At 37.8% G+C, this 27,761-nt stretch overlaps 1 protein-coding gene across 1 annotated transcript; it reads left to right on the plus strand.

The window, feature by feature from the left end:
- The first annotated feature begins 13,290 nt into the window (after positions 1-13,290).
- On the plus strand, positions 13,291-27,388 carry LOC104402657 (tyrosine-protein kinase Fer-like). The gene is made up of 4 exons (XM_010010592.1): positions 13,291-13,397; positions 17,932-18,190; positions 22,734-22,907; positions 27,269-27,388. The coding sequence occupies exons 2-4, from the start codon at positions 17,984-17,986 to the stop codon at positions 27,386-27,388; spliced, it is 501 nt and encodes a 166-aa protein (XP_010008894.1). The 5' UTR covers positions 13,291-13,397; positions 17,932-17,983.
- Positions 27,389-27,761: the final 373 nt, after the last annotated feature.

The raw sequence follows: 27,761 nt of genomic DNA on the forward strand, positions 1-27,761 counted from the left end.
ATCCCCGCCCCCGGGGCTGCCGCCGGGCCGGGACCGCGAGGCCCTGGGCGGGTTTGGGGCGAAGGGAGAATGGGGCTGTCCCGGGCCCGTTCCTGCAGCATATGCTCCCGACGATGGGAACCTGGCATGTCCGCTCCTGTCCGATGCTGCGGGCTGTGACTGCCGCGAATAACGGGAGGACGCGCCAGCCATCGCTTGGAGCTGTGATGTGTGCCCACCCCCCAGATAAACGCAGCGCCCCAGGCTTTGGATGTCTCCCCGTGGGGGAATTTCTGAACTTAGGCGTTAAACGTAGAGCTGGCATAGATAGAGCCTTCCCAGTACTGCTGCCCAGGTTTTTTCATGTGCGTTTTTATGCTGTGTGTGTTTCGGGTTTCTGTCTCTGCCGTGGTTCTAAATGCTCACGTATCTAGTGTTTGAGGTCGAAATACACAGAAGGACATGAAACGCTCCTTTTCACATTGCTGTATGCTTCTGTTTTGTTTGAATTCACATGAACATACACCCTTGGCATAGGCATATCGTATGTGAACACGCAGGGTTTTATTACACTTCTAAGCAGGCCAACTCATCTTCTATTTGCAAGAAAGCAGCAGTGTTTCCACACGTTGGTGTGACTTTTCCCACTTTGCAATAATCCTTCACAAAGAGACTTAAGTGCTCTGCTGTATTTCAGTGCAGCTTCTTATAACAAGTTCCAGTGTAAGAAATATGTGGGTGACATCTGAAACCTTTTGACCGAAAGAATTTACCAGGTATTATTTTAAGATAATTGTACCTCCTGAGTAATATGTAATAAAGAGACGACTGATACAGTTTACTACCTGTATGCGTTAGTCCCTGGGAGACTCAAGAAGGTGGGATGTTCATACTTTTAATCTGCTCACCGTGAAAGTAAATTGCAAATGATGGACATATTAGAGGTTGAGGTACAGTAGTGGTTATCCTTGGTGAGACAAATGGATTTTCTCTCCTTTTATAAATTCTTTTTTGGAGGGTATTTCTTTGAAGGAGAAGACCAAAGTTACTTTTCAACCGAGCAAAAGCTCTGTTGACCATCACTAAGGGCCTTTCCAGCTTCCTTGCAACTAGAACTTTGTGTCACAACTGAGTCTTTCAAAGGAAGGCTCTTCTCCAGTTGGTATTTGGATTGCCACTGTGTAAAGTTCTCATGTAGAAATCATTCTGAGAAAACACTTGAAATTTCAAGACAGGCTGAAGAAGGTACAGGAAGATTTTAAGGGTATAGTGACACAAAGGAAGATGAGGCAGGTCTTCATTACGTGTGCCTCATTGGAATGAGAAGTGTAACACAGAGAAGCAAGACCCAGCTGCGTGGGGTTGCGCTGCAGTTAGCTAACCTAGGATGGATTTCCATGCCTGAAAGTTTTCATAGTGGAGAGGAGCGGGTGATGCGAAGTAGTTTTATGCTACTTCGCCGCGGCTAGGGGTGCTTTGGGTCAGGCGCCTGGCGTCAGTTCTTTGTCCATGTAGAGATCCCCCCTTCCTGCCCGGCTCACCCCGCCGCGGCTCGGGGTGCTTTGGGCTGAGGGCGGCGGGTGAAGGGAGGTATGCTGCGTGTCAGCCCGAAGGCGGAGGAAGCTGGCCGCCAGCCCGGAGCTGCTCCATACAAGGAGATGGGCTTAGCTGCATGAGGTCATCACTGCACAGGGAGGAGGTTTCTGTTCTGTGTGGGAAGTGGGTCTAGGAAAAGGAAAGGGGATTCTTTTGCCTGGGGGGGAGGAGAAGCAGCGAGAGAAGAGAGGAAAGCTTGAGTTCACTCCAGCAGGATGTAAGCTGAGTATATGCTCCTGTCATAAGATAAGCGTGTCCACTCGGTACTGTCTTAATTCTGGTGTTGGTGTATTTGCCTTATAAGAATGTATTTAGAAAACTTAGCGGAGAGGTTTATTACACAGTAGAGATAGTCTTGGAATTTTTGAGTATTCATTTCTTTTAGGGGATTAAAGGGTTTGAAATACTGTGTGTGTAAGTATGCAGCACATTTCTACTGTATAGTATTTGCATTAGATAACTGTCACTTTTTTTTTTAAAATATATTTTAGAAGTTTTTGTTTGGTAGTGAATCAGCAGCATTTGTAGCTGTGCATCCCAGCCTTGAGAGAAGGTAGCGAAGGTAGTTACCTTTCTTTCTAAGAGCTACATGTGTGGTCTCATACAGAGCATAGAAAGTTTTGGTAATAGTTCTTAAAAAGCAGCAAGGGTGTTTCTAAAATGGCTTCCCCCCCCTCCCTCTTTTTAGGCCAGCTTCATGGGATTTTGATTCCTGTCATCTTGTAGCATGAAATCATATTTGAGAGCATGATTGTAATATTTTCTAATTCCCCCTGCAAGTTTAAATGCAGAGTTGAGGTTGGTTTGAGTGTAATGTGTCTGAAGCAATAGGGATTTTTTTCAGTTCTACGTGTTTCCCTGTGGATGATAAAAATAAATTCCCAATAAATTAAGATTTAATGCCATTATTCATGTGAGTGAATTGTACTTCATAACATCATTCTACTTTGGATCTCAGATTATCATTTGCTCTACAAACACCAGCTTCCTTCACATTTCCGTCTTTCTACGCTAGAGGAAAAATGCTAAATGGTTTAACAACGTACCATTTCAAACTTTCTTTCCCACGTCTGAGCTTGTTACTAACCTGCTCATGATACACTAACTAACTGAGCTTGTTACTAACTGCTCATGAAGAGTGTCACAGTGAGTAGAGACAGCTCTCTCAGAACTGTACTGTGGTTCAGTGACTGTTTTCTGGCTAGTTGTACAGGTTTGTCAGAATTCCTGATCTTTGAAATTTATTAGGTAGCTTGTGAGAACATAGCTCTGGCTGCTTAATCTTGTCTGTGTTGTGAACTTGTACTTTGAGCAGCAAGGGTATTTCATTAGGTTTTCTGATATGGTTGCTCTTTGTGATGGGGGGAAAGTTACCACTTTGGCCAAGTCTTGTCCTTACGTTATTGTTAGGGTGAACGTAGAGTAACGGCAGTAGTTGCGTACTGTGAGGAGTTTCTGTGTTGTAACTCTATCAAGGTGACCACATGAAGCTTTCAACTGTTAAAGGAGAATTAAAAACATTTTCAAGTGTGCTCTTAATTTGTCCTTTAGGACAAATTAATTAATTAATTAATTAGAGCTTTACAACATTGCTTGCACAATACTGTAGTCCGTTTGGGATGCCGTCTTATTAAGTGGTATTAATGAAAACGCTTAATGAATAACTATTTAATGATAACTCCTGTATTAGGCATTTTCCCATATGGTAATCAAATCTTGGTCTGAAGACAGTCCTTTCGCTAGCGCTCTTGTAATTGTCATCATTTGATCTTAGAGTCTCAAAACCTTTTTTCATATTATGATTTTGGAAGTGATTTATTTTAATATGATGTTTAAGACCTAATGAAAATCAGTTACCTTTTAAGTATGGTCAGCCTGTGAAAAGTTTGTGAATTGTTGCATATTATGTACATGCTCCTTGCCAGTAGCAGAAATAGAATCCAGAACAGTGTTAAAGTACATTAATCATGAGCCCTTTGTTCCCTTGAAATTGCCTGTTTAGAAACTGGGAGACATACAATTATAGCAATGAGTGTGATAAGAGTTGTGAAGATGTGCCCCTCTGACAGAATGCTGAATCATCCCCAGAGCAGTCCATCCTCTGTAATAAATGAGGCAGGCGTTTTATGGAGAAAAGCGATGTGGAAATAACTACATGATCACATAATGCATATTCCAAAGAGGGTGGCATTTAGGTTTTCATCCTCGATTTGTGAGTCTCTTAATTTCAGTACTTAATTTGTCAGCTTTGCTCCATTTCTCCAGTTCTCTTTATGCCTAACTTTTTGGTTTAGAAAAATTGAAAAATCTTATGCCATACATTGACAGCATATTGTAACTTACATTGTTGTCACATTTATAATGTTTGCTGTTTGAACTGAGAATGTCAGTAATAAGTTGCTTTTCTCAATACAAAACACACTGAGTGGGAAAGGGCATAGACGATTATTTAATGTCTATTTAATAAAGGCAGTAATAATTTTATTGAATATTTGGTGCTGTAATGCTCAGACAAGACAAATAACATATTAATAATGGCTCAGCTGGTGGAGGTTTTTAGTGGCTGGGCCAGTAAATCATGAAATTCACCCATGCTGAACCTGTAAATAAGTAACAGTAGGGTCTTAAGATAAGTCTTTGGATACCTAAAGCTTGTCTTACTGGCAATTGTGAAAGTTTGTTAAAATCTGTTTACTGTAGCATACTGCTGCTGAGTCTGTTAAAATACAGCTTTTGTGAATTATGCTAAAGCTTTCTTTCATGTTTTGGTTTTCTTTCAGGTAGCATCTGACTCCTAGTTGTGGCTTCTGTTTCAAACTGTTCACAGATGGGAAACAGTACTCCACAATATTTGTATCCCAAGAAAGTTTCAGGAATTCCAGATCAGGGGTGCAGTCAAGTGAAGTGGCTATGTTTTAAAAATGTGACAGTTTAAACGTAGGGAATTTTAAAGAAGATCGTACACCTTTTGAACATGTTTTTGCTGTTTAAAAAATATAAAGCATGAAATCAAAAAACACACACTCGTTTATTGCTGCTATGCATGTATTTGTTGTTTGCTGGTGCTGTGAATCGTGTGCTTTCTCCCAAGGAGAGTCTCTTTTGTGTAATTTCCATAATATGGTTGTTTACCAGTTCAGCAGGTGTGATAAGCAAAGTTCACCAGACAAAAGCAAATGCTTGATTCACCAATGGAGAAAAATGTTAGTGGTTGAAGTGCACAGCTGAAAAAGCAAAGAATTATAGAGTTAAAAGTCTGTAACAAAGGTAGAAGAAGGGCATTTAGTACCCACTTCTGCCTTTTGGATTGGGTGAATGTTAACATTGGAGTGGCAAATCACTCATCACTGAATATGTTAAGTAAATCTGAATCTACTTATTTAAACAAATTTAATTGGCATCTGGATTATGTAATTTATCTAAATTATTCCTTTTTCATATGAGGAGGTAATTACACACATCCTTATTAAAGTCAAAATCTCAGTTTGATTCAGTCCTTCTCTTCCTCCATGGCATCCTAGCTTTCCATGCTGTATACTTTCTAACTCTGCTTTTCTGGTGCCAGCTCTGAAAGGAAACCTGCCCACAGCTGGTGGGATTTTTTTCTCCAGGCTTAGCTCCAGCCACAGTGTGGATGCACACTGCAGCAGATTTGTGTCCTAAGCTAAACAGTGTCCCGGAAGTATCCTATCTTATGTGCCTTTTGTCCCCACACCTGAGGCTTCATGTTTCCACAAAGCATGCAGTGCATACCCTGCATATCATGCTGCTGAAACATCATTCTGATGGGCTGTGACATGGTGATCCCTTGTGCTCTAGTATTTCATCACCAAAGTCCTCCTACACCCACATGGGGAGTCTAGTGAAGATGTAGGGATTTGCAGGGTCTTTCAGCAGCTGTGAGGGGCCGTTTCCAAGCAGTGATTAAGCAGATGGTAGTTAACATTTCTGAGTATTACAGTAAGATGCCTTCCACCTCTCTGCAGAATTTTTCTGAGATTAAGTGGGATTTCAGGTTTAAAGAGGCAGTCAGTCAAATTCCCTTCAACTGTCTCAGAGGACATTAAGGCAACAATAACTGTTACCTGCAATACCAACATTATTATCTCTGAATTTTTATTTATTTATTTTTTTCTGAAGAACATCTGTGAATGGTGCTATGTCCTGAAGAACACTGGCCTCATAAATTAAAAGCTAGCTTTTGGTATCATTGGTGGAGAGAATACTTTTGATATGCAGAATGAAAGACTGGGGCTAAAAAACAAATAAAATCTGTTGCAATAAAGATCAGTTAGTCTGAATCTTATGTGTACAAACAGATTTCCCTGTGATGAGTCCAAGCATATGTTTTGGAGTTTTTTTGCTCATGTGGACTACAGTACCATTTATCCCAGAGACCTGGGAGGCTAAACATTCACAACTTTTAACTGTTTGTTATAATACCCATTAATTAAAGCTTGATGCATTTATGCATTTTGAAATGAGAAAAATACCCTTCAGAAGGAACATCTGTAACTGGGAAGGCTTATCTAGAAAACAAATCTGGCTGAATCTAAAAAGATAGGGTAGGTTTTTTCCTTGAAAAATTAGCTCTGGTGTATGTTTATAAAGTGTACACATTAAACTTTTTTATGCACTTCAAGTGCTTAAGAAGGTGTACATTCGTAGTTCAGTCATCTGCCTTTCTGGTGACTCTACCTTTAGTGAGAGTTACTGTATCCCATTTAACAGAATTACCACAGTTTTTTCTAGGATATGGAGAGTGTGAGGGAACTTGAGGCTACATCTTTCAATGAACCACACAATGTATTTCCTGCAGTGCAACAGGCTGTTGGGAGGGGACAAGACTCTCTTCCTCATGGGCCTGTGTTTTTCGTGGGCTGATTTTCTGTACAGAATACTGTGTGGTCAAACTACATTAAATGTAATACAGTTGTGCCAAGGAAATAAGTGACCTCAAGAAGACTGAGTGAACAGTGAGTTAACTAAGTATAGGGTTTAATGAACCAGAAGGGTGTAATTAGTTTAATGAAGGAGGAAAGATGCAGCAGCACACTGATTGTTCTTTGACTTTCTTTTCAAAGAGTGATGAATACTTGGGACTAGATTATGTTTCTCCTGAGGAGACCAGTATTGTTATATATTACAGAGTAATGGCAGATTTTTAATCTAATTGTTTTTGGCTGCAGTGAGAAATTCTGGCTGATGTTGGGCAATAGGAAGAAACTAAGCTGCCTCTAGGCTTTTAAAAGAATTTTATGTCCTGTAGATTATTGTTTTTCTATGTCTGTCCTTAATCTCAAGAGGTAATACAGTGTTTCTGGAGGAAGCTCCTAGCAGTATTCTGGATTTCTAAATTGAAAAGTGAAATGCCAGGAACTAGGACTTTGGGGACCTGAAATCATTCCAGGGAGGAGTCTTACATGGTATTCTGTGATGAGAGACCCTCAGGACTCTGTCAATATTCTTCCCTCCTTTGTCTTCCTGAAGAGATACCTTAGTAGATGGTTTAGGGGTTGAGGGTTTGCACTTGGATTCTGTTGTGTGGTGTTTGTGTTCATTCTGACTTGTCATGTATTTATCTCAAGGCAGATAGATATCAAGATAGGAAACGTAACTTTCAGAAGTATTTGGTTTAGGTTTTTCTCCAAATAAGAGGTTTGTGGGGTTTTCTTCCAAATAGGGGAGACTGCTTTCTACCTTTGAACTGGAGAAGTTGCCATGTAATTGAATGAAAGAAATCAGCAAAGAAATGTTAATGGTACATTGACTAACTCGTTAGGCTACAAGTTTACTTCAGCTACTTTTTAATTTCAGTGTTAACTCTGGCTGCCACTTCTCCTAGAAGTTCTTTGCATCTTCACTGTTCATCTAAGACAAGAAATCTCTTGAAAATACAATACTTGTAGGCTTGTTGCTGTTGTTTGTTCACAAGTTTCTTTATTACACTATATAATATACACTGTACGTGAGCCTGAGTCACTGATGTGTGTATGTAGGTTTTTTCAAATTTTGTGGCTAACTTTTGGTAATTTTAGCATAATATGTTTCTTTGTAATTCTAGAACAGTGCTGTCCTTCAGCTGGTAGAACTTTTAACAGGGTTGGAGATAAGGGACTGCAGTACCAGCCACCTGAGAATCATTTTTATCAGCCTCATCCTGCTCAATCCATTTTTGTGTTGAGATCCAGTGTTGAGATAAATGTTGTAGTACTGCAGAACCGAGAGTTCATTGAAAATTCATTGGTCAGGTACTTTCTATTGAGGCCATGCTTTTCTTTGGCTTTCCTTGCAGCCTGGCTCTTCATTTAGGAAAAGCTTAACTCCTGGAAAAAACACAGGAAGGGAAGCTTTCTTTATTTGTAAGCATGTGGAAGGTAGCAAGAAATGAAATGCATTTACCCTTTGAAAGCAAGGTGTACGTGTGTAATTTTGTACGCAGCACTGCCATTTTCAGTGCATGGCGTCCAGAGGCTCACAGGCAGAGTGTGGCTTGTGACAGCCAGCCTAGCTCTGCTCTTCCTAACCTGTAGATTAAGTTTAGATTAGGATTAGAGGCCTTCACCCTCTTGTACTCTTCTGCCTGGTGAGATTCAGTCTCCAGTGTCTGCCTTGCTATTTACTTGTGACTCTGAGGCAGAAAATTCTACAGGATGGAAGCACAAGTGGTGGAGTAACTGCAGCTGAAGAGCATTTATTGCATGGTTCACTACTGCATGGCAGCCATTCCCATTGCACATTTTCACAGGAGGCCCGAGATGATAAAATAGAGGGTATGCTGAGGAAGATTTCAGGCTGTGGGGAGCTAGGAACAACTGGAGGTGTGGTGGCGAATGAGATTACTGTTCAGAATCATTTTGGCAGATGAGAGATGTCATCTGGAACAAAGCAGGGAGTCAGCTAGCACAAAAGCAACAATATACAGTCTATAGGCTGTATTGCGTGAGTACGTGATGGGGGAAGAAACAGGGTAAGGCACAGTTCTGTGGAAAAGGACCTGGAATTTTTGGATCACAAACTAAGAAAGACACAATATCATGCTATTTGGAAGAGATTAAAGCACTTGGGCAGGAGCTCAAAAGTAATTTGAAGTAATCTCTCTGGTCTCCTCAGAATTGGTGGGTCGCACAGTAAGTACCCCACTGTTTTAGGTTCTGAACTCTAAGTGAGATAGGGATTAATTGGAGGGTGTCCAGAGGACACCAGTGGTCTGGAAAATAATTTAAAATGAAGAATTGAAATAATTGATTGCTTTGTCCAAAAATAGGATATTCAAGTTGCATGGAAGTGACTAGTCATTTCTCTCTATTCCTCAGTCCATGGGGTGGGGAAGGTTAGGTTTGGTCATTGAGAAACTTTTCCCTTATGCTAAGGGCAGGGAGTGCTAAATCAGATAGCCCGAGAAGACTGAGTCTTGACAAAAATCTTTTGGTGGTTCTTTCGTGGAACAGGAAAGGATTAGATGGGGTCTTTACATTATAAGAGTTACACCTACATGACTGTTAGTGACTGACTTTCATCTTGTCTGTTACTACTGTTGGCACATGTGAAAAGAATTCCAATAGGTAAATGAAAACTTCGTATATCTGAAAAAGGAAGTGTGTATTGTAATTCTGGGCAGATGGTCTGCAAGTTGTCTTCTGGGCTTTTATATCTGGTTTTGGTTTTTGCACCCAAAAAAACCCTTTTTTTTTTGTGCGTGTGTGTGTGTATTTTTTTGGTACTGCTGACAAGTGTAAATCCTATTCTTCTATGTAGCTCATTCCTTCTCATTTGCAGATATTTTTAATAAAATCACAGCTACAAGAGCTGCTAGGGAAAATTGTGATTTTCATACAGCTACAGGAGTAAGAGAGCAAGAGCACATTATATGAGGATGCTTGTATGTGAGCAAGTACTGAGATACGGACTTCACTTGATTCAGACAGATAAGAAGGGATGTTGGCACAAATGAGGAATCATAGAATGGTTAGAGTTAGAAAGGACCTTAAGATCATCTAGTTCCAACTAGATGCCATGGGCAGGGACACCTCACACTAAACCATGTTGCCCAAGACTCCGTCCAGCCTGGCCTTGAACTCTGCCAGGGATGGAACATCCACAACTTCCTTGGGCAACCCATTCTAGTGCCTCACCACGCTCACTGTGAAGAACTTCTTCCTTATATCTAACCTGAACTTCCCCTGAATAATAGTTCCTGTCCTGCTTTTGCAGTTTAGAGACATACAATCATAGAATCATAGAACAGTTAGGGTTGGAAAGGGCCTTAAGATCACCTAGTTCCAACCCCCCTGCCATGAGCAGGAACACCACACACTAAACTACATCTTGAGATGGAAGTTCTGCTGTTCAACAGATCTGTGTTTTTCTCATGAATTTTTGTCATAATTTTTTAGCCTGTTTGTTTCTTGGTGTCAAAAATATCTTTAGGGATTGAATTCTCTCATTTAATTATTTACTAGGCAAAGAAGTACTTAAGAGTAACTTTTAAAAAATTTCATTTGATGTTCCCATGTTCTTCTGGGAAACACTTCAGGGGTCTGACATACCATGTTACTTTGTGCTGTCATCATTTTTTTTGGTACTTTGATCTGACACCCCGTCATAGTTGTCTGTTTTATGAGCTAGAAAATTCTCTTTACTTTCTTTGTGCAGAAGTTGCTCCATACTCTGGTCAGTAATACCTATACTTTTTTTGGTGCTTTACATTCTTCATGAGATAGAATAATTTGGAGGTTTAGAGCAGCACAAATGTGTCAGCAGTGTAAGAATATGTTATGTTCTCTCTTCCCTTCATTTAAAAAAAGTCTGATGTTCTGGATGGTTCCTAACCTGACTACTTGAAAGCACTGAACAAATACTTTTGAAGGTGTATGTTCAGAGACTACCAGACCTTCTTCTGGGAATGGCATTAAATAACTTACAGTTCTCTCTCCCAGTGTGTTACGTTGCATTTACAGACATGTGACTTCATCTGCTGTTTTATATGCTTGTTGCTCACTATTCTGGAGTTCTTATGTAAATTTTTTAATTATGTGTCAGTTTTGATTGCTCATAATAATTTTGTATAATTTGCAAACTTAAGCACGGATGATATGTGAAGTGACAAATATGCAGGTGACTATTCTGAACAGCAGTCCAAGACCTGGTTCAGATTCTGGTGAGGCTCTCTCCCCTGTGAATCTTTGTCTCTTTAAGTCTTACCTGCAAAGTCTTCACTTCTGTAGCAGCTTCCTATGAGGAACATCAGCAGAAACTTCTTAAAAATCTTTTGTTCACCACTAATTCCAACGCTTTACCCACAGGATCCTTGATTACTTTAAAAAACTCTTTAAATTGTGAACCATGATTTTCCTCTACAAAAGCGGTGGTGTATTTTCATTCTCCCTGTTATGCCAGTCTACAAATTCTTCAGTACGGTTTTAACCGCCCTGCCTGGTGTTGAAGTCAGACAGTCTTTGTTGTGTTTCTGCTGATTGCCTTGTCAAACTCTGAAAAAACCTGATATATTTTCCATTCTCTATTCCTCTTTACTTAGGTCACCTTAAGCCTATGTTTTTGCAGAACTAATAGTTTGGCAATTTCATATTTAATGCTTTAACACATCAGGTGAAAAGTATCTGCCTCTGGTGAATTCTTACTATTAATTTGATATTTTTAAAATGCTTCTCCGATGCTTCATTTTGAGAAAATGCCTTATGTATCCCTAATCTTCAGGGGATCTGATGTAGGATTGTCTTTGAGTGTCTCAGCAGAAATTTCAGAAAACAATAAATCATCTAGGTTTTCTGCTCTATCTTATCATCTTTTAATTCTTTCTTTTATTTGTTCATTATCTAGTGATTTATTGCATTGAGGTAGCAAGCTGTCTGTAATTATCAAATTCTACTGTGTTTGAGCTCAGAAACAGCAACAGGAGTCCTGTAACATTTTATTGCTGTCTTACAGTGGGTTGTGTAGTTCACCAGCAAGCCTTTATTATACTTCCGTGTACGAGCTATTACACACCTATCAGTTAGATCAGTATTGGACTTGTGTTACCGGTTTTAAATTCTACTCATGATCTGTATGCAGATGGAAATATGCACATAGATAAAAAGTCAGTAGTAATTAGAATGCTAAAGAAAAATTGGGTTTGCATTTTAGTTTTGTATTGACAAACGATTCTCTGTTCTAACGTAAGTGATAAAGTAGTTATTAAAAAAAAAAGAAGTGCTTTTTGTCTATGTGCAGAGAGCAAAAGATGGATCTTTAACATCTGCTTGAAATCTGAATGTGCCCAGGTACTGGTGATAGCATGTGTTTTACTTTCATAAGTTCCATTTCAACCAGGAAAGGGGTTAAAACTAATGTTCCTGTCCAGTTACATGCTGGTGTTTTCAACTGGTTCATATTTAATATAGGAGGACTGGAGCCAAATTTGCTATAATGTTTTTGCTCTTCCTTGTAATTTTTTGCTGGTGAAGACTTTCTCTTGGACTTTGCAACAAGTATTTTTGTACCTGTTTTTAAAAATGTAGTGAATTTTGTAATGTTCTAGCCTGCTGCATTTCTTTTCCCTCCTTTTGTATCTGCTTGCATAGCTGCTGTTTTTTTGCAGTAACTAAATGTAAGCATCACATACGGTCTTTTCTATTTTTGGTCATTGAGCATTGAAGTTTTGTATTTATATTAGGCAGCACTTTGTTTCTAGAATGTCACTAAGTAACCAGAAGGGAATACTAAATGTCTGCTTCAGTATGAAATAAAGCTACCCCTTCATAAGATCTTATAAATGTGTCTGTGATTAGTGCTTTGTTTTAAGTAGTGGTGATCTTGAAAATAGTTCTGTTTTCTTTGCCTTTACACGCTGTGTCTGTGTTTCAGTTTTGCTCAGTATGTCCTTTCTAATAACGGCATTGCTAAACTAATATTGAATGTCTCATCTAAAGCTAAATCTTTATATATAAGATTTTTGTATAAGATTGTGAGTGAACACTTAATACTGGTCTAGATATAGCTTACATAGTGTATCTTACAGTTGTAAGCTATATCAGAGCCTCTTTCTTATTACCTTTTATATTTCATATACTTTTTTTTAATATAAAGCCTCAAAGATGCAGCCTTCTGTTTCAGTTTGCTTCACCTAGATTGCAGTCCAGAGTTACAGCTTGAAATTTTAGTGCTGTAGTCGCTTGACCTCTTACTGTTCTAGATATTGGAGTAAGTAGAGCCATGTAAGAAATTTCTGTGTCTTGACTGGTCCCTTTCTCATGTTGACACTTGTTTTCTTACAGTCCGGTGAAAATACTGCTACTAAGTTTGTCTTTTATGTAATGAATTTTGGCCTTTCATGCCTTCATTTTCCTTATTAACTGGCTTCCTTTTTGTGTTATCAAGGGCAAAGCTCAGAAATAAATGAAATAATTCAATTTTATGGCTACAATACGCTCTGTCATGAGAAATTCCAAGAATTTAAAAAAATGAATCTTACATGTGTAGAAGCAAAATTATTTCTTGCCTCAGAACAGGGTGTATGAAGTGATAGTCTACTGCTGCTTGAGGTCATCTGAGAAGTCTACTTTTTTGGTTTTCTTGAACTCTCTTAAAAGAAGAAAAATATGTCTGTGTTCTGGTAGTAGTCTGAAAATGCAAAGCAACTTACATAACTTTAAGTTCCGCAATTTATTTTAAAATGCTGAAATAATAAAAAAGTTTGATCTCTTTTTCTTTCCCAGAGTCCCCAGAAAATAAAAGTGTATTTCATAAAGAGAAAATCAGAAGTAGCTGCTGACATACACAGAAGTGTACTAAGGATCATTTCTTGAGGAAATTTTTTTAAGGTATGTGAGCTATATTTTGCAGAAAAGCCTTCCTGAAAATAACCTGCCTATTTTGCCCTGAGTGGACTAATATTTAGACCAATTTTGAAATGATCAGGCTGGCTTTAGATTAACACTTTGGATGTTTATTGATGGCAGTAGCTCTATGGAAGTATTAATTCAGCTAGTTCATGTTCCATACATTTCACATCAATAGATAATATACTGAATGTGTGGTTAGTATAAACAAATAGTAGGTAAATCATATGTTTTGCGTTTCATGGTCTTGAACATTCCAGGAATAGATCCTGCACTTACAGAAATGTCAATTGTTTAACAGTCCAGTTTTCATTTAAGGTGCGGATGGAGGGCTAAGAACAATTCACTGTTCTAATGGAATGTAACTGCCATAAGCCTTACATTCAGAAATTGAGATAGACTGTCTTAAGAAATTGTTCACCTGTTATAAAATTGCTTTTAAATCACTACAGGAGCCTTGCATTTGAGGGTTTGTCCCCTGAATCCAAGTCCTCTTATTTTCCAATCTTGCAGTGTTATTGATGTTTCTAGGAGGCAAAGGCATGCTAAGTGATTTGGAGTCCCTGCAGATTTAGGAGCAAGGGAGATGACAGCAGATCAAGAGTGAGTATGGTGTACTGTGTACCATGCCCATTCTATATTCCTCTTTCTGAAGGGGCCAGATGCGTTCTGCGCTTTCCTGTTCTGAGTTTAACTGGGGGCCAGGTGTGCTTCTGGTCTGTGGCTTATCAGTTGTTTACCTTGCTACTGATACTGTAAAACCACAAGTTCCAGCTGATGCGTGTGGATCCATCCTTACTTTAAGATTAGCAATCACAGTCTTGGATAAATATAAAATAAACTAGCTGAAACTCATTTGTCTTATTTAATGCACTGGGATGTTACTACTTTTACAAAACATGCTAGAATTCAGACTTCATTAGCATGTCAAATTATGCAAGTATTGTTCATACAAGAAAAAAAAAAGCCTTATTGATACCTGCCAGAAGTAGGAAAGATCTCTTCAGAGTAAGAGCAAATAACTCCTAAAGGCTTTTTTTGCATGAATTTAGCATATCATATTTTTGCTGGCATCAGTTCTCCATTCAGCTGCTTTAAAACATGATGCCATCTCTGTGTTTTTTGTTTGGGTTTTGTTTGTTTTTTTTTTTTTTTTTTCTTTTTTCCCTTTAAGGTAAAATATTCTTCCAGAAATCTTTTGAGAAAGATTTAGTTTCCCTTAGAATGTGTTTGATACTATATTTTCATCTTTTCAACACTGGAGTAGAAACTCCCCATATCTCCTACTGGTAAGTCTTTCCTGGGATCAGATTTTGTTGCACTACTTCATTTTGCCACTAATATATGGTTGCAAAATCTGAATGGGAATCTGTCTTTGTCTTACATGTTCAATGTGAGCGTTATAATGTATGGTAAAGACAAAAAATGGGACTATTAGTATTTCTTCTGTAATCCTGTAACTGTGAACATGAGGAAGCACAAGGACGATCGTGCCAGAAATAGCAGCCCAACTTGTTTGCTGTCCTTGCACAGCACCTCCTAGTGCCATGGTTGGAGAAGGAGAGCTGATCTAAATGGATCATTTTGTCCAGATGATTGTTGTAGGTCCCTTCCAACTGAAATTTTCTATTCTGTTGGGCTCACCCTGTAGGGCATCTGTCAACTCATCTGTGCATGCAAAGCAGGGAGATACCAAACTTGGAAAAATACCTGTCTGTATTGGTGCCACGTATCGGCTCTTTGAGCATTGGCCTTTGGAAATGTGCTTGTGCTTTTTAAGGGTAATGGAAATAAAGATTGCATGGAACATGTCCATGTGTTGGCAATTCTTACAGATTTGACTTCAAATAAGTGACTCTGATCTGTACTGTTTTCAGCTGTTTAAAAGTGTTAAAAAATTAAAAGTGGTTTTAATTAAAGAATTGGGTTTTAGCTTATCAACAGTTAAATGGCTTAGGTCTTGGATACTTGTTCACCACTTCTTTGCCTCTGCAATATTGGAGCATTTGAGTTTTGCTGAATGTCTTGATTGAGCATTTCCTTAATTTACAATGAAGGCGTTCAGAGGCTGGCTTACCCAGTTGGGAATCATCAGCTCTGAGAGTTTATTTATGCATGTTAGTCTTACAGAATCAGAATTTTACCAGTTTTGAAAAACTGATTTTTGCTGTGCTACTTCTGCTGTGGTGAATGGAATAATTTAAAAAAAGGAGCAGAGTCCAGTATTTGTACAAATTTGTCTAGGTACCCAGGCATCTAAGAGTGCAATCTGAAAAAAAATTCATTACTACTTAGTGAAGGGAGGCTAAGCAGGCTGGAGTGAAATGTTGGATCTTCTGTTGTATTGATTTTTGAAATCGTATGGCTCCACAGTGAGTTGGTAGAAGCAGGCTGAAATATCATATGCTGACAATATTTCCTCCTGCCCTTGCCTTTCTGCCTCTCAGTAAAAGACAGAGGTTAGAGTGAAAGCAAGCAAGCTTTACTCATTGCACAAGGTTAAAAGCAGGCAAGTCAGCACTTTACTCATAGCACATGGCCAGACTTCATCCTGACGTTCAATTCCCATCTTTTCTGAATATGGAATGTAAAAAAAGGAAGATGCTATCTTTTCTCATAGCTAATGCACTATGGTATTTAGGTAATGTGCTAAAATGTGCTAAGAGAAAAATCAGCTTGGTCACAAAAGCTAATATATGTCTAAAGGGTATCAAAAAATCAGAAATGCTGATTCAGTCATGTTAGTAAGTAGGTGCTTTAAGATGTTTTGCTTGTCTTACTAAAATATTGGTAGTTTTGCAAGACTGTTCTTAAATTTAAACTGGGAAAATATTATCATTAATACAACTAATAATAACAGAGTCTATCCTTTTTAATTATCTACTGTTGCTCTTTCTGACTAAAATACGCAGTTTCAAGTTAAAGAGAATATGAAGGCTTGAGATAGATTTAAGGTTACTCATACAACCTTGACTTGTCTCTCTTGTGTAGATGCATAATAGCATGGTACTATTCTTATTTGCTTTATCAGATCTTTGTTTCTTTAATTACATAGTATGGTTTGTGTTCTGAGAATAAATACTTAGTGGATGAGGCTTATTTCCATAATTTACTGGAAAAGCCAGTGGAGTCAGGGAACTGCAGGAACAGAGAAAATGGTCCTGGGAATCAGGCTTTAGGTTCTGATCTGCAAAATCTTCTGAATTTTTCTGTGGTAACTGAAGCCAATAATGTCTTGCTTTTTTCTGGATACTTCATATGCTAAAAATACTGGACACTCTGAAAAGTCTGCTCTTTAAGTCTTGTACATTCTAATATTAGCTAGTACAGTGTTGTCACTAGTTTATGTGTCTCAGTTCTCAGTGTAAAATAAGATGTTTCACCTTATGGGCTGTTAGGAAATGACCTTGTTAATATTTGAAATACATTCTGCTTATTTAAGTGGCGATTTAAAGTCTACAAAGAAATTGATACTCCTCTGTTTAAAAGAGCCAGGACTTCGCTGGGGTGCCAGAATTTGTGAATAAGTGGTACACAGGCTGTTTCTGCACTGCAGTCAAGAGCTGTAATTGCAGTTTATGTGAATTTATCTTACCTAGTTTGAAGCTGCTTAGTGTAGGAGAAATTTCTTGGTGTGTATCAGAAAAGATACAGCCGAAATTTCAAAACCTGTGCAAGTGTGCGGAAATTACTCATGTGTGTGTTCAGGTCTTCCATGATGTGTCTGCATGTTTGTCAGTATCAGAGGGAGGTATTGTAGAGCTAGGTCAGATGTCTTTGACCTGCAGTTGTGGAATAGGATTTCGTAGGGCAGCATTTCTTATCTGTTTATCAAACGATTTCCATTTAGTACAGTAAGACTGGACTGCCTTAGGGGAAATTGCGTGAACTGAAGGGCTCCCCTCTAATGTGCGTCCCAGGGGACCAATGGACAGTTACATGGGGAACCTTATTTGGGATATTTTCTGATTTCTGGGAGGTTGAATCTGCAAGTTTAATGGCCTGCTAGTGTTTAGGAGAAGACTAGGTCCTAACTAGTTATCCACTTCCCACAGATGCGCTGCTCAAGAGCTGATGTTTTATTTGGATTTTTCTGTGCTCAGAGGACAGTAAATACCAGAAACAAATGTTCTGGGTCACCAGAAGTGGATGTGTCTGTAGTGTACTTGGCAGCTTTTGTCTGGAAATACCATCAGCTATGCTTATTTGATTAAATAAGTAGATTGGTCTTTAGTATCTGTCTTAGATGTTTTTATGTGTTCCCCTATAGCTTCACTTTAAGTTAGGGAGGTACATTTTGCAGAAGGAAACTGGAGGACAGCCTGAGATCTCTTCCAGTCACAGATGGGTGTTTGAAACACTCTGTCTGAGCCTCCCTTCAGTTTATTTTGAACAGGTATATGTATATGGTTAATCTTCCAGTTAAGTTATTTCAGGGTTTAGACATTAATAGTTGTTCTTTGTCACACTGGAAGTTTTTTTGGTATGTGTCTCATGAATCTTGTTCTGATTTCAGATGTGGTGAACAGCCTGTATTTTCCCCCGTGTGGTATATAGTGCCTTAAAAAATGGGGTTTGGAGGTGACCTGAAGTACTCTCATGATGCTTTATTAAAACTGCAAGACTGGGAACTGCGACTGCTGGAAACGGTGAAGAAATTTATGGTTATGCGAGTAAAAAGTGATAAGGAATATGCCTCCACTTTACAGAATCTTTGTAATCAAGTAGATAAAGAGAGCACTTGTCAATTGGATTATATCAGCAATGTGTCTAAGGTAAGACTATTTTGAATTTGTAATATCTTTGGAAATAACAGTGTTAGATTTATTTTTGCTTCTTTTAGTTTGAATTGGTTTTCTGTTCATTCAGCTTCTTGAGAGTTAATCTTGCCGAAGTAGTTAAAATGGGCTCCTTTTAGTTCCTCAGTGGAGTATGCAGAAGTCAAGCTCCAGTATTCCTTTGAAAATAATAATTGAAGTAGAATTGATCTTGAATTCTGAAATTCAGTGTTTGAGTTCGTGGGTTGAGCCTGTTACTTTGTTTAGTGTTTTGAAAATACAGCATGCTATAGTAAGCTTTTCTTTTAAGACAGTTAAATAAGAACTATTGTTTATGTTACATAGAATTTGTGACAGAAATAGAAAAATGCCAGGAAACCAGGCGAAGCGTAGCATTCCAGCTGTTATTCACACTGCAGCATGTGTTGTAAAAACAAAACGTTAATTCAGGATGTTTCTCATAATTGTGAAGTTATTTTGTACCCAATTTAAAATGAGTGTTTACTTTTTATAAGGGTAATGCTGTCCTTCCTCCAAATTATTAATTTTCAGATTTAGAGCAAGTCCGGTAAAGGTACTGATGAAGTAAACTTGCATATTTCACCTGTTCGTATGCTTCATTCCTGAACTGGAATTCCATCCTGCCTGGAGAAAATTATTCTGTTTAATTGGCTTACTTAATTCCTGGCCCTTCTGATACAGCAATGGTTCAACAGTACTTTCAGTCTGGAATGAATCTGATCTCGTCTCTGCAGGAAAACACCCTTTTTTGGGTCAAGTTAAGCTCTAGACAGAGCAGTTTTTTTATGTAGTGGGTTTACGGTGTGGCTGCTTGAACAGTAGCTATGGCTCAGCATTAGGAATGTGACTGCTCGTTGTGCAGCAGCATAGATTGATGCTGGATTAAAGTGGTAGGGTGTGTGACTTGAAAGCTGCACTGTTACAGCTATCCTGCTTCAGCTGCCCCAAAAGTAGCACTGCACAGTGTTTATCTAGAGCAAAATGTGTTGCTGCTTCTCTGTCCCACAATAATTCTTGTCTTATAAATTGACAGACTGCTGGAGTTTTTTTATTTTGTTTTTTTGTTTATTTGCTTTTTTAATCTGTGTGTTTTGGTGGTATATTTGAAATGCTTTTCACTCAGTTGTTTCTTCTACACAGTTTATTACAGATTTTGCTATTTAGGTTATGCTTTTGGTAAATAAACATGAAAGCATTATTATTAGAGTGAGATAGGCAGAAGTCAGGGTTGTCTTCAAGATCTACTGTTGGAGCCCAAAGTTTTGTATAGAATTATTGGTGATGTGACTAATAATTCTTGCTATTGCTGCCCCACTAGTATTGCGCTTATGTGCTAGCTAAACTGTCTTGCAGGGTTTTTTTAGGCAATGAAACAGGGTGGATTAGGGCTAGAGCATTAAAAGAGCAAGGCATGTCAGAGTATTTAGCATTCTAAAGTACAAGCAATACTTAACCTTCATATAGCTAGTTCAATCTGTGTTGGTTCATGTCAGTGACATGGGCACTTTCTGTGAGCAAATAGATTAAACAGCTGAAGATTTGACTTAAGCCATGTTCTTTTTCGGTTGAAGAGAAGTACGTGTGTCATATTTTGAAATCTTCTTTTGGACATAGGCATGCAAGTTGTTCTTTCAGGATTATTTTGTTTCTTTTTTTTTTTCTTTCTTAAAGAAATACTGTTTTTCTTTCAGTAGTATCAATAGAATCCATGATCTCTACATCTTTGTATAACAGCAAATATATTCATATGCTACCGACAGATCTTTTGTATGAACTTGCCTTGAAATTTCACTGTCATCTTGGATTTTAAAGTTGTGTAGTGACACATTGCCTTACTGGTTTTGGCAGTTAGAATGTACAAAATATTGCTTACCTCACTCATGTCATGCTAATTTACTATTTCATACTTTTTCTCTCTTCCTGACATTTTACAGAGTCAAAGTATGACCCAAATATTATGGGACATAAATCTAGTGTCTCGCATCTCCTAAGATTTAAAATACTTGTATACTGAATATTTCATATTATGTGGCATCAAACCCAAATACAAAGCTGTCTAATTTTTTCCTGGGGTAGTGTTGGACTTGGTGATCTTAAAGGTCTTTTCCAACCTTCCTAGATTCTGTGATTCTATAATATTTTGGGGTTTTTTTTTCTTTTTTTCCTTTTTTTAGTGTGCCATTGTTTGGTTTTTGGTTTTGTTTTTAAGCATATAGCAAGTGTGAGAACTTTGAGAGGAAAGATGTCTGGGAAAAATCTGTCCTGTGTTTATGCCATGCAGAGGTAGCAAACTTGCTGGATGGCATAGTGGCATCAACTGCTAATGCTGGGAAAGCAGTATTTTTAGGTGCTTTCCAACAGGTCTGTTGCGTATATGTGTAAATTTTTTTTGTGTATATGTCTAAAAAATACTGTTAAACCAAAAAATACTATATTTAATTGGTTCTGATGGATTGTGCTTATTTTGTGTGAAAGAAAACGCTTTGCCTTTTCTGCTGTCCCTACCTAGCTGCTTTTCTGGCCCATGTAAATCTCTATTTCTTAAGCCTTTCCTGTAGTATAGCTTTTCACTTTAGCTTTTTCTATTTTAAAATTAGTCATAGCGAACACAGAAATCCTGTTTAATCCATTTAAATCCTGATGTTTTGTCAGTAAGGAAAGAGGGATGTAGAGCACAGGAAAATGTGCAAATGATTTTTTTCTTGTTATTTTGGTTTTTTTAATTGACATGGAAGTTTTTGCTGTGTTTCTGACTTACTCATGTTCGTTTGATGGATTGTAAGGTAAGTATTTCTTTAGAGTACTTGTCCTGTTGGAAAATGCTTTTGCTGTGATTCTGAGGGTTGATTGAAATGATACTTGTCTCATTAGTAATAAATCAGCTGTAAAGAAAATGGAGAACTCTGACTACATTTTCACCTCTGAATATGCTCTTATGAACATTTCTATAACCACAAGAACCACTCCTCTCAGACAGATGTTTAATGGCGTTTTTATTCTATGCAATATGGCATATATATAAGGAAGTTCTTTACAGTGAGGTTGGTGAGGCACTAGAACAGGTTGCCCAAAGTGGTAAATGCTCCATCCCTGTCGGTGTTCAAGACCAGGTTGGACAGAGCCTTGGGCGACATAGCCTAGGGTGAGCTGTCCCTACCAAACTATTCTGTGATTCTATGATTCTGATGTCATTTGGAAAGATTTCTCTAATGGAGAGGTGGAAAAGTTTTCAGCCATAGCTAGGGAGCTTTAGGCCGTGACATTTTATACACCACCAGACTTTAAAGCAGTCTGAGATAGCTCAGACAGGGAGATAGCTCAGACATAGAGATAGCTCAGACAGTCTGAGGTAACCAGTCTATGGGATGTTTACAAGCTGAAGGAAATGTTAAAGATGGTTTAATATATACAGGAGTTAACTACCTTTTGTTTCCTTCTTGAGAATCCAGTTTGCATTGCAGCGTTGTTATGTAGACATGGAAATGTTATATATATATGTTTATATCTGGGATGTAAGGGAACCCCCAAAGCTACAAAAAAAATTATTTTTCTAAATTTTGATGATCTAATGTGAATTTGTGTCTTTTGTAAGGGTAAAATAAATGCTAGTAAAACTGGCATCCTAGCTGCCTTCAAAACCTGGTAATTGTATGGCATGTAGCCTTTATGTAATTTCAGATATAGCATAGCATTCAGTATCAGGGAGTTCTCTCTAAGTACAGTACTGTTCCCATCAGCAAACTGTGACAGAGATATTTAGGATAGCAAATGCTTTTATTTGAGCTGAATTTTAATTTTATATTTGTATTTGTGGTGCTTTGGAAGTGTTTGTTCACCTTAAGAATTCTTAATCAAAATTCAAAGCCACACACAGCACATTAAGTTGTCCTGAAAACTGGCTGAGTGGCCAAGGAAATTATTCGAATAAGAGTATGGAAAGATGCTGGATTGCTATGACAGAGGAGTAACTCCTTGTGTCTCTTAAGCTTATTAGCACTTTATGCTTTGGTACTGGTGGCCTGACTCTGATGCTGTCAGTTACGTGAAGCAGGTCTCAAACAGTAACTACACAAATGCGTATTATTGTGAGGTACTTAGACAAGGGAAAAGAAGTCAGCTTGAACAGAGTAACTGTGGCTGGGAAGCCGGAGAACAAAGAATATGGGAACATGGTTGTCAGGGGTGCTGGGGATGTATTCCAAAAAAGGCTGTAAAGCTTTCATCAGTGTTCAGAAGTACTGAGGCAATGCTGAAGGGTGTACATACAGTATTGTATTTTTGTCTCTGGTGCTTTTTTATGGTATTATGAGTAAGTTCAAGGCATGATTTTGCTGTAGCAGGAAGCATTTTTATTTTGGAAGATCTCAAGTGAATTTGAGTAAGTTTAAACTTCATGCGTTTTTTTCTGAATTATACTGCATTTTAAATGATGCATTTTTTTTCACAGTTCGTGTTCATCGTTTGGTTATGTGTAAGCCAGAATAAATGAGTGTTTTCCTGTTCTCACTTTTTTTTATAGTCTTGGTTGCTTGTGGTACAGCAAACGGAACAGCTGAGTAAAATAATGAAGACGCATGCAGAAGATCTTAATTCTGGGCCTTTGCATAGGCTTACAATGATGATCAAAGATAAACAGCAGGTTAAGAAGAGTTTCATAGGTGTTCATCAACAAATTGAAGCAGAGATGTACAAGGTATGTTATTCAATTGTACTTTATGAATTTATTATAGTTTTGTATGTTTAAAAGTCATATATTGAGAGTGGATTCTTCTTGTGGTTATGGTTGTCCTATGATAAAAGTTGTGATTTGTGATATGTAGAATCTAGTTTAAATTTTAGCTATTTCCTCTGCATTTTCTCTCCCCTGCTAGCTGACAAGGCAAGCATGAACAGATTTCTTTTATATGTATTTATATGAACAAATAGCACTGGAAATGCTCTTGTTCCAGCAGAGGATGATTCTGTTGAATGCTTCTCTATTCTATCTCTCTTCCTGTTCTCATTCTACTTCAGACGTCCTTAGGACCAGGGCACTAAAAACATTTGTTAATGAATGCTCTTGATAGTCCGAACTGTTTTGGGTGGGACAGGATTCTAGTCCCTATTCTAAAGTATAAATCAAGTGTAAACCAAACATTATGGCTGCAGATGGAGGCCTTCAGGGCCTTTTCTATTACATGTCAGTTGTCCTGCTTATGTTGAAAGCAGTGTATCTCGTCAGTAAAGCTGACAGAAATCACAGTTTCATTCAGGTGCTCTGGGGGAAGTTTAACTGCAAATGTGAAAAATAAGATTTATAGTCTGAAAGGTCTATGGAGAGAAGAAAAAGCAGTGTTTCTTATTTCTTCCAGCAGAGAATTTGAGATTTATAGTATAACATCTGAGTAGTACAGTACAAATGTCATGGACTGATAAGTAAAAGATTCTTCATCCAGTTATGAGCAGAACTTTAGTAGTAAACATGTTAGGTTAAACATGTTGACTCTAATAGGATTGCTTCCATAATATGCTAGGATCTTGGCATCTTTCCCAGGTGTTGACTGTGGGGAGTACATCCTTTTTGTTGCACAGTCAGTTGACTGTCTTATCTGATAAAATTCGCAAGCCAAATAATCACTCACAGCCGCTTATGGATTGGTGTGTCTGAAAATGGACAGGATGGGAGAAGAGGAAAAACTGGTAGCATATGTTAGAAATAGTAGAAATTAAATATATAAAGAATTAGAGAAACGGAAACAGAAAGAACGAAATGTAAGAAAGGCTAGATGAAGCAAGACTTTTGGAAGTTCAGATATACTCTTAAAAAAGACTGCACAAAACATGTTTTTTTCTGTTAATAAATTAATAAAATCTCTACTAAAGCTGTCTTTTAAAATAAGGCTTTTCAAAAAACATAATGTATACGGAGCACTCAAAAAAAATATTGATTTTAATTATGGGCTGCATGGCCATGCGAATATTTTGCATCCTGATGAATAAGCTTGCATTGTTGTTTGGGTGTTTTTTTCCTCTTCCTGAGTTTCCTAAGAAGCATTTGAATAGCATTCTGGTTAGATATGATATGCTTTTGCATTGTTAGCTGACATTGTTTGTTCAAAGGTTTTGTGTCACTGGAACAGTTGAAGAATGGTTCCCAGAAATTCAAAATACTTCTCATATTCTCTGTATTACTTCTGCTTTTGTTACACACAGAAGCAACATATTTGTTACTTCCCAGGACATTATCCAAGCCTTGTGAAGGTCAGTGTCTGTGCAGTTTATATTTATAGGATACACTGGCAAAAAATGTGTTTTCCTTTAGGTGAAATGCATATGTATCATCCTTTCTTTTTTTAAACACCTCTTTGCTGAAGAATCTTTGGTAAAACTCTTAATGACAGTGAAACACCATGGCTATTACACAAATGTAGTAGAACTTTTATCTTGTAGATTTATTCCAATTCGCATCCAAATATTGGATTTTATTTTATTTTATATTTTTCCATGAAACTTGAGGAAAAAAAGTAGAGTCCTGTGCTAGTTAGGTGGGCAAGAGTTTTTGCTATAAAATCTGGGTTTAAGATCATAGAATCATAGAATGATTTGGGTTGGAAAGGACCTTGAGATCATCTAGTTCCAACCCCCCTGCCATGCATGGGCAGGGATGCCTCGCATTAAACCATGGTCACCCAAGACTCCATCCAACCTGGCCTTGGACACTGCCGGGAATAGAACCTTCACAACTTCCTTGGGCAACCCATTCCAGTGCCTCACCACCCTCACTGTAAAGAATTTCCTCCATATAGGTAACCTGAACTTCCCCTGTTTAAGTTTGAACCTGTTACCCCTTGTCCTACCGCTACAGTCCCTAGTGAAGAGTGCTTCTCCAGCATTCTTGTAGGCCCCCTTCAGATACTGGCAGGGTGCTAAATACTAGAAGGCTGATTTGTTTTCACAGGCTATTACAAGTCACAGGTCAAAAATATTTTCTCTATGCCTTGATCTACTGTTCCTTGGTGGTGATGTTTGTTTGTTTTAAAACTGCTACTACCATCAAGAGATGGTGTTAACAGATGGAGTGGTAAAAGTGAACGACGTAAGCTTCCTAACCGTAAATAAAATGCGTTTGCACTCACCTGTAGAAAACCTTCTAACCACTAACAGATCTGCGCTTTGGGAAGTAAAGTGAAGAATAATTTGTGGTTTGCTTGTTTTGGGGTATGTGGTTTTGTTCTTTCTGTAGTTCAAACGTAGACATAAAGTATAGGCAGCAAAAAATTGACCAGCAAGACTCGCAAAACTATCTTGTACATTAAGGGCTTCAATTCACAAGCATATTACTGTGTTGTGACAAGAAATCTGTCTTTCAGCTGGTTTTGCTTGTGTCGTGTGTGTACACTCGCATCTGTATCCTTATGTATATTCTGTGTTTAGGAACTGGAGAATGTCATACAGTTGTAATGAAACAGATTTTGTTTTCCTTCAGTGCTTTATTTTCATAAGCTTTAAACATTCCTTTATGGTGTAAAGTTGATTTTGCCTGTTGATAGTAACCTACATACATTTCTCTTCATGAGGAGGGAAAGGGATGTGAGAAATCTTTTTATACGCAACTGTGCATAGAATGCATGTACAACCTTGACTTAAGATAATTCTTGACTGTCTGAGTTAAGCATCATTTGGGGGCAGAGGTGCTCTTGGTTTTGGTTTTATCTGTTGGAAGAACTCAGTCTAAGAATCAGTAAAATATGTTTTGTAATTGTTACAAAGGCCTACCTTTTATTTTCCAGTTTTTCCTAAGAGAAATATTTCCTTATTATTTATGTCTTAATTGTGTTCATTATTTCCTAACATCATCTTTTTCTTGATTTCTCATGGAATCTTTATAATAAGTTTTAAGTTTGTCATATAGTTATTTTTTTCCTGTCTGTAATAACAACAACTGTGAATATAACTTACAGTGTGTAGAAATATGAAATGAGAGTATGGGATCGATGTGGAGAGAAGTTCCTGCCTTTAAGTTAAATTTTTGCACAACTGGCCCAGAAATAGGAACTGTAGACAGCACCTTGCTGGCTCTTTGAAGAGTTCCATTAAGGGTAAAAGCAGTGGTATCTGGGCATTGCCTCATGAAAAAATGGAGAATTGTGAACTCCAGCTTTCTTCATGCCAGCTGTGAGAGGAACAGTTTTTCTGTAGAACAGACTTCCTTTTCTGCACATTCATTGTGGAGAGCCCTTGCATTGCATTAAGCTCCTCTTTTCCCATTTTGAGTGTATTTTTCATTTTGTCAGAGTTTTTACTTTTCATTACTATGTATGCCACCTTTTTGGTATTGTAGTGGCTAGTTTGTTACTAGCTTTTGTTTGCAAGTTCGTGACTTATGATTATTTCTGTACAGTGAATGTAAGCAGGGGATAGAAGAGACAACTGTATTTCTTCGATGAAAAATGTCATGTTCAGTGGGGCTGCTTCCACTTCAAAAAGATTCTTCTGTGCAGTGTTTCTCAAGAGTTTGTTTTGGGGTTTTTGTTTATTTGTCCTGTCCCATCCCCCCCCCTTTTTTCCTATTTAGGGATTTAAGTCTTACAACAGCTAAATTGATTCATGTGCGGTTGCAGTTTCTAAGCCATTTGTAGGAACTGTAATACCTAAAAATTCTGACTTTTTTTTAAAGATGCTAAAGGATTCTCATCACATGCATAGAAATTTTTCATATAGTATGATTTATTAAGCATCTTTTTGGTGTGGGTTTTTGTTTTGGTTTTTTTTTTTTCCTTGTCATCGCAATGTAAGTGTTTATGATTAGCTGGATTTCCTAAACATATTTTTCATTACACTGATGTGGATGGTGATCTGTGTTTCAGGCCTCTTATTTCATTCCATACCTTTGTTGAATATGATTTTGTTACACCATGTAATATCCTATTAATATTATCTCAAGCCACTGGGAAGTGGTAACGTCCTCATTTTGGAAAATAAATTCTGTTGATTCTCTTAAACTAATGCTATGAGGTTTTTTATATGTTGTGGATAAGTATTTTTAATACTTTTTATATTTCTGTTTTCTTAAAGGTCACAAAGACAGAACTAGAGAAACTAAAATCTAGCTATAGACAACTAATAAAAGAAGTAAATTCTGCCAAAGAAAAGTATAAAGAAGCTGTGGCAAAAGGTAGGACTGACTTATGTTAATCTTGTGTATTTATTGGTGCCTTTTTCAAAACTCTAATATTGAAACAGGGTGATATTTTGAGCAACTCAATTACAGTATAAAAGCTCATTTAGTATCTTAAGTAAGACAAGCTAGTTGTTGTCAGGTGTACTTGGTGGTACTCTTTTAAAAAAAAAAAAGAAAGGATGGCGCTTCTTTTAGTGTAAATGGTAATCCTATTAAGTTCTTCTAGTATTCATTCAGTCAATATATTTGGAATGAGGAATTGCTCAAATGAATTGTTGATAGCAGTAAATGGTTTGCAGCTCTGTCTCCTTCACATTGTAGCTGCGGGCTACTTGCATCTTGTGACCTTCTGTGGTTGCTGCAGTGGAATCAGCATCAGTTCTTGAC

This window comes from Nestor notabilis, unplaced genomic scaffold, assembly GCF_000696875.1.
Source record: "Nestor notabilis isolate BGI_N333 unplaced genomic scaffold, ASM69687v1 scaffold32542, whole genome shotgun sequence".
Lineage (NCBI taxonomy): Eukaryota > Metazoa > Chordata > Aves > Psittaciformes > Psittacidae > Nestor > Nestor notabilis.